This window comes from Triticum dicoccoides, chromosome 1A (assembly GCF_002162155.2).
Source record: "Triticum dicoccoides isolate Atlit2015 ecotype Zavitan chromosome 1A, WEW_v2.0, whole genome shotgun sequence".
NCBI classification, from domain to species: domain Eukaryota; kingdom Viridiplantae; phylum Streptophyta; class Magnoliopsida; order Poales; family Poaceae; genus Triticum; species Triticum dicoccoides.
Genome location: NC_041380.1, coordinates 571,876,324 through 571,883,086, shown reverse-complemented (window position 1 = coordinate 571,883,086; position 6,763 = coordinate 571,876,324). Strand labels below are relative to the sequence as shown.

The window sequence follows — 6,763 nt, the reverse complement described above, 5'->3', positions numbered from 1 at the left end:
GAGAGAGAGAGAGAGAGAGAGAGAGAGAGAGAGAGAGAGAGAGAGAGAGAGAGAGAGAGAGAGAGGATCTATCTCGGCACAAAAACCCCTAGACTAAGGTATCCTCTCTTTCCATCGATGTGGAAAGTACTTTTTCTCTCGTAGTTTAGTGTCCCATGAGGTCGCTAGTGTATTGCTTGGTTCAGACGCTAGGGGATGTTTAGTTGCTTGATTTAGTTTGCGTCTTTAGTGATGGTACTGTTGTTGTTGTGCTTATGAAAAAACTGTGAATGCCTACAGGGTAAGAGTTGGGAATCAGCCGTTGGATAGAGTTTCATGTCCTGAGAGAGTAGGGGCACTGGAGCAAACAATCAGGGGATATGCTGAAAAGCTCGGGGATCATGTGCTTGAGCCAGTAATTGGGATGACATTTGATTCATTGGGGGAGGCGTACGATTTTTATAATTTGTATTCTTGGGAAAATGGCTTTGGCATCAGATACGCCAAAAGCATGCTTAATGCAGAGAAGACAAAGTGTATGCAGGAAGTAGTATGTGGATGTGCCGTGAGTTCTTCCACGCTTTATCATTAACGAGCATGAATAAGTTTTGGTTGGATGATGGAAGTTAATGCTAACAACTAGATGTGTTTTTTTCCAGGGGAAACCAACTAGGGAGAATAGCAGGTCCTGCCGGTGTGAGTGCCCCGCGATGATAAGATTGTTGAGAACATCAGACAATGGCTGGTACATAACAGAGCACAGACCAAGTCATAATCATTCAATGACGCAGACATGCGGCGAGAAAGTGCATTGGCTGTCACATAAGCACATAGACATGTACACCAAGGATTTGGTGAAGCAGCTAAGGCAGAATAATGTGAATGTCACAAAGGTGTACAGCATAATTTCAAGTTTTTTCGAGGATGCTGAGAAAGTTCCATTTACTAAAAGATCACTGCGAAACCTGTGCGGTAAGATTAACAGAGAGCAAGCTGAGGATGATGTCAAGAAGACAATTGATGTCTTTGCTGAGATAGCAGCTAAAGATCAGGAATTTGTTTTTAGAGTACAACCAGATAACGGCTGTAGGATTAAGAATTTGATGTGGGCTACAGGCAGCAGTAGAAACCAGTACATGTACTTCGGGGATGTGGTCACATTTGACACAACATACAGGACAAATCTATATGACATGCCGTTCGGGTTGTTTGTTGGTGTGAACAACCACTTTCAGAGCATCATATTGGCTGGGGTTTTTCTACAAGACGAGCAGGTTGAGAGCTTCGAGTGGGTCTTCAGTGAGTTCGTCAGGATGATGGGAGGGAAGGCTCCCGTAACTATCCTCACAGGTATGAGAACAACTGGCAAAAGTCCTCTGTTTTTTGCATCAAAAATGTTCATTGGAAAGATATAAACATTTTTTTGATTATTGTGAATGTTGCTGTTGAGCAGATCAATGCAGAGCCATGTAGGTGGCTTTGAAAAGTGTTCTTCCCTCGACGGCTCACCGGTGGTGCAAATGGCATGTGTTGAAAAAGGTGAAGGAAACTCTTGGGCCGATGTACACGAAGTAGACAGATTTCCATGATGAGTTCCACAAGGTGGTTAATCACATGCTTACAATTGATGAGTTTGAGCAAGCCTGGAAGATGTTGATAGAGAAGTACAACCTAGAAAGCCACATCTACCTTTCTCAAGTGTATGAGGTTAGGCACAAATGGGCGAAGCCATTTTTCAAGGATGTGTTCTGTGTTAAAATGACCAGCACGCAGCGGAGTGAGAGCGCTAACAGCATGCTGAAGTCATATGTCCCCCCGGGATGCCCAATGCATATGTTTGTGAAACATTACATGCGCCTGCAGTTTGCCCGGGATGCGGACGAGAGCTATGAAGAAAATCGGAATAAAACTGTGAGTATGCTTCAGGTTTTTTTTTACGTTTTAGTTGGTGCTGGCGTGCTTGCAATCCATTGAACCATCGTTGATGTACTGATCGGATGTGAAAATTCTGTTATTTGCTAAACAGGGTGGTGTGGTAGTCAAATGCAATATGTCATTGGAGAGGCATGCGGCGAAGGTGTACACACGGGCGATGTTCGAGAAGCTACGAGATCTGTTGTACCAGGCTCATGCATATAGAATTGAGGAAGTCGAAAAGGGTAAGATTTACAAAGCGACACACATGCAAGCAGATAGGTGTGAGAGGTGGTCCCGGGTTGTCTTTGAGGTGAAGATTTTGGATGATGGCGCCATGTTAAAGTGCGAATGTGGGCTGTTTGAACACATGGGCATGCCGTGCTGCCACATGCTTAAGGTACAACAAGATGAAAGATAGTTTTATGGATAGAGAAAATTAGCTTGCTGGTGCTATCACCATCTGATTTGTCCTGTCTTGCAGGTTATGGATGTCGTTGGCTACACTGAAATACCTTCAAGGTTGATAATGAAAAGGTGGACTAGGGATGCGAGGGATGTTCTCCCATCACACCTGCAGATATACCAGCGAGACCATGCTGGGAGCAGGACGATGACGCATCGGCACACAGCTTTGTACGTGCACGCGATGGAGCTGGTTCGGCTGGGCAACGCATCAATAGAGGCATACGAGAAAGGCATGAAGATAATTAGGGATGGGATTGTTGCGTTGGCTGAATATGATGATCAGAGAGATGGCTTGGCCTTGGAGGACAGGGTTCCTTTGGCAAACATGGAGGCAAGGCAATGCGAAGGGGCAACACCGGAAATGGCTGGCCATGGAGGAGAAATGAATGTGGATACTTTGGCTGGCCTCGATGCACCAGAGAGGAGGAGGAAACTTGGTCGACCAACGAGCAGCAGAGAAAAGGCGCCGTATGAAGAGTTGAGTAAGAGAACCAGGTATTGCAGCATTTGCCGCGGAAAAGGGCACAAGAAGACGACTTGCCCGGAAAGAGGTGATCTTCCAAAAAAACCGAGGAAAGAAGCTAAATGCAGCAACTGCGGTGTTGCCGGTCACAGGCGGAACACCTGCACTAATGCGGAGGCTGTTAAACTGCAGGCGTGCCCATGACAGACCTGGTAGTGTTGTATCTGTATGGATATGTTCTACTAGTCTTGCAATGTAGTTTTTTCCAAGTGGTTGCGGTTTTAATTGTACGTGCGGTTGCCGTTTTAATTTTACGTGAAGTACGCTTGTGTTGATGTTGATCCGTATGGTATGAAAAGTTTGTCTTGTAAGAAAAAAACTGCAGGCTACAGAGGTCAGTAGCCACATAGGTCGATGTGTGTGTTTTTTAAGGGCGGTGCGTGTTCTGCTATGTGGGGCCATGCTTCAGTTTGAATTTTGAATTTTGAACGATTGAGGAGGTACTGCTTTGTGGGGCCATGCTTCAGTTTGAATTTTGAATTTTGAACGATTGAGGAGGTACTGCTTTGTGGGGTGAGTGGTAAGGGGACGCACCACGTCGGCTTTCATGCCTTTAAGTAGCCAAAGCTCACCGAGCTGGCGGTTAGGGACCCTCCGTTCCAAAATAGATGACTCAACTTTGTATTAACTTTAGTACAAAGTTAGTATAAAGTTGGGTCATCTATTTTGGAACGGAGGGAGTACAAGGCAAAAGAGCACCATCTAGCCCAGGCACACATCGTATCGATTCAGTTGCTTCCTCGTCATGGCGCCGTCGTTTAGCTGGCCAAGCTCGGGCATCCTGCCGGCCGGCTTAATTGCAAGCGATTTGTTCGCGCATGTACGTGCTCGAAGTTTCTTTAATTGCAAGCGGACAGAAATGGTTGCCAACAAATTGTCAAGTCTGACGGATTCTTCTCCATTTTTTCAGTGGCTGGGCATATCTGCTGGAGATGCGCCGCAGGATGGGGGTGAAGCCAGTTCAGTCCATGGTCAAGACGAGGTGGACGGCGGCCAAGCGGGTGATGCAGAGGTGGTTGTCGCTGTTGAGGTAAAATGAAATCAAATCTGAAAGGGAAAAAATTCATATGTGACCACAGGAAAAACTTAGATAGATTCTTCTTTCGCTTGTGCGTCCGCAGGTGGGTAGAGAGGTTGCCGTCCCGTTAGCTTTGGAGGTGGAAGTCGTCGGCGAGGTGGATCTTGCATGCATGTCGGTGTGGCTGATCACAAATAATAATGCTTACTGGTCCCCCGCGATGGATTGGTGGCATTTGAATTAAATTTGTCTTGAGCATGTGGGTTCCGAGGAAGGATCAGCACGGTCTGAGTGACCGTGCGCACTGGTGACGACATTCCCTCGGTTTTGGCTGGTAGCCTCGAGTATGTGTGGCCCGAGGTGGGGGCTGGCACGTGCGCATGGATCATTGCACTGTACAGATCAAACTGATTCGTGCACCAGGTTGATCACGCGTGGACCATCGACGGAAAGTTTATGAGATTGCGGGGAAAAACTTGTGCACCCATCGTGAACCGTCGCTGAACCTGTCGATGGCGCCGTTTTGTTGAACAGCAGTTCGGAAAGGTAAAAAAATGGTGTGGAACGGAGAATCTTGGGCCTAAACGCACCGACAAGTCGTGACAAAACAGGGAGGGTGGTGTGTTGTCCCGCCAAGTGCGACCGAGCGGGGGATTGGATAACAAGGCCGTGTGGTAGCTGATGTTCCACGTCATATTTTTTGTGACCGACGGATCGAAATTGACAAGGGTGTGGCTGGGACTGGCCAGCGGTTCCTCATGTCCCACAGTGGTTCTGCCGTCCCCCCCACTTCGTACTCCCCCTGTACACCAGTTTGCTCGTTAGAGAGTGAGAGATAGAGGGAGAGATAAGAGAGAGAGCAAGAAAACAGAGGAGGAACATTGGGTCCGGGCTCGAGGGGAATTGGATTTCGTCGACGCCACCTTGCATCTTGTCCGAGGCTGGGGTACATTCTAACTGTACATTCTAACTGTCACCAGGAGTACACAATAGGAGGCTACAATCTTCTCGTACAGGTATGAAAATGTGGGAAAAAGCAGTCTAAGCTCAAATACCTGCACATAAATATGATTGCTGGTTGTTCTGTTTGCTGACCTACCTCTTGGTTGTCTTCAATGAACAGTTATTCTGCCTGGAGTGGGTTGATTTCAAGGGGGCCAACATTAACACAGACCTGGTGCCGAAGATTGCTTCTTATTCGTCGGAGAAGATGGACGAGCTGATCACTTTGTTTGAGGAGGACAGAGAAAGACCGCCGGAAACACGGAGATATAAGGTTTGAAGCATAAATAACGGCATATAAAAAATAAGTTTGCGTTTGTTTTTTGAATTTTTTTTCAAGTTAAATATGGGAGTGGTGATACAATGATATATGATTTCATTTTATTTTGTTCGCAGGCCAAACCTGAAGGGAGCATGCTTGGACTAGCAATGAGGTGGCACCCTCTGATGGTGCCGAGGATAGAGGTAGTACCATGGGGAGGCAGTGTAGAGGTTACGGAGGTAAGCATGTAGTAACACCGTTTGTGTCCGAAATAAGCATGTGGTGCTTAGATGCTAACGATTCCGTGTCTCGTTTTCTCGATGTGTTGTTGTGCACAGGGCATGCAAATCATCATGTTCGTGCTGGAGGATCATGTGAAGCCAATGCTGGTAGATGCTGTAGTAACAGTTGCGGCGGAGACTAGTGAGGAAAACCGAAGCTCGGTGGTTGAGGAGTTGATGAGGCAAGCAGATGAGAAAATGAGAAGGCTACAATTCTGCTTTGGGAGAAAGTTGTATCCCGGTGCTGTGAGCACGGCTCCAATGATCCGACCGATTTCATGTATGTGATCCAGTATACAAAAAAATATATTCGGAAATGGCAAAAAAAAAAAACAGGAAGGTGGTGGAATTCTGAACTAGTTAGCCAATTACCAGATTAATGACTATGAAAATGCAAATGTGGGGAGCAGCAGTTCGGGTATGGACTTGATGGTCGGCTCTTCTAGTGCTAGATCCGTTGGAGGACGAACTGAGCAAGGTATGAACATGTATTAATTCATGAAAATTGCAAAGAATGAGTGGGGGATCTAGGTTGTAGCTAAAAAATCTGACTTGCCTTCGTCTGTGGTTAGCTTTGATATGTGGCCCTGGAACAAAACTTGGTACCAATGCTGCATCCATATCCAGTGCGGGTGATGCAGATGGTGGAAGTTTCCAGAATATAGCTGGGAGTGGGGGTCCTTCCGGGCCCGTTGGGAACCCACCAGATGGTTTGGCTGGAAGTGGTTTGTCTCCTAAGTTGGATGGCAGCATTCCAACACTTGTCCCATATGGCGAGAGTGACGATGAGGTTGCTCTTCTGGATGATGATATCGCCTTCTGCCTGCGTGCAATGTTTGCATCACCAGGTGAGTACTTATCAGTTGACGTACACATGTCACAAAACAGAATGATATGTGCTGTACAAAAACCCCAAATGTGTGGTAATGCATAATGCACAACTAATATAAAACATAAACAAAATTCTTTGTCCAGGTGTGCCAAGCTGTGGCGTTGGAGAGCCAGGTCCAAGTAGAGCAGCCTCCCCGGTTAGGAGAATGTTTGCAACGGACGAAGAGTATGCTCGAGAGTTGGCAGAGAAGCTGGAAAACAAAGGTATGCATTAAAAGAAAAAGATCATGGTTGCGGAAAAGTAACAGACATACTGGATTCACTAACGGGTAAATATCTGTTAATAATGCAGAGATCGAAGCAAATGATGTATCGGAGGATCCACTCGCGGTGGCTGCTCAGAAAGAACATCAGGAGCGGGCCGGATGTGGTAACGAAGGTATAAAAACATAGTAAAGCATCAGTAGAAAAGACGACTGTAAAAA

The 6,763-nt window shown here is 46.4% G+C and overlaps 2 protein-coding genes and 1 pseudogene across 3 annotated transcripts in view; all 3 read left to right on the top strand.

Moving 5' to 3' along the window:
* Positions 1-241: 241 nt before the first annotated feature.
* On the top strand, positions 242-3,247 carry LOC119355749 (annotated as a pseudogene).
* Positions 3,248-3,629: 382 nt separating this feature from the next.
* On the top strand, positions 3,630-5,780 carry LOC119355741. Its single transcript, XM_037622603.1, has 7 exons — positions 3,630-3,704; positions 3,795-3,914; positions 4,006-4,130; positions 4,843-4,918; positions 5,026-5,178; positions 5,301-5,405; positions 5,505-5,780. The coding sequence occupies exons 1-7, from the start codon at positions 3,630-3,632 to the stop codon at positions 5,733-5,735; spliced, it is 885 nt and encodes a 294-aa protein (XP_037478500.1). The 3' UTR covers positions 5,736-5,780.
* A 631-nt stretch (positions 5,781-6,411) lies between these two features.
* LOC119291590 overlaps positions 6,412-6,763 on the top strand; it is a 726-nt gene continuing 374 nt past the window's right edge. For both annotated transcript variants that reach the window (XM_037570383.1, XM_037570375.1), the window contains exons 1-2: positions 6,412-6,542; positions 6,631-6,717. In XM_037570383.1, the coding sequence (XP_037426280.1) occupies positions 6,485-6,542; positions 6,631-6,717 (145 nt within the window). In that variant the 5' untranslated portion in view covers positions 6,412-6,484. The remainder of the gene's footprint in view (positions 6,543-6,630; positions 6,718-6,763) is intronic.

Coding starts and splice junctions, on each gene's coding strand:
- LOC119355741 (XM_037622603.1), top strand. CDS start 3,630: ATGGCGCCGTCGTTTAGCTGGCCAAGCTCGGGCATCCTGCCGGCCGGC. Junction 3,915..4,005: donor AGGTGGTTGTCGCTGTTGAG/GTAAAATGAAAT, acceptor GTGCGTCCGCAG/GTGGGTAGAGAGGTTGCCGT. Junction 5,406..5,504: donor GCAGTGTAGAGGTTACGGAG/GTAAGCATGTAG, acceptor TGTTGTGCACAG/GGCATGCAAATCATCATGTT.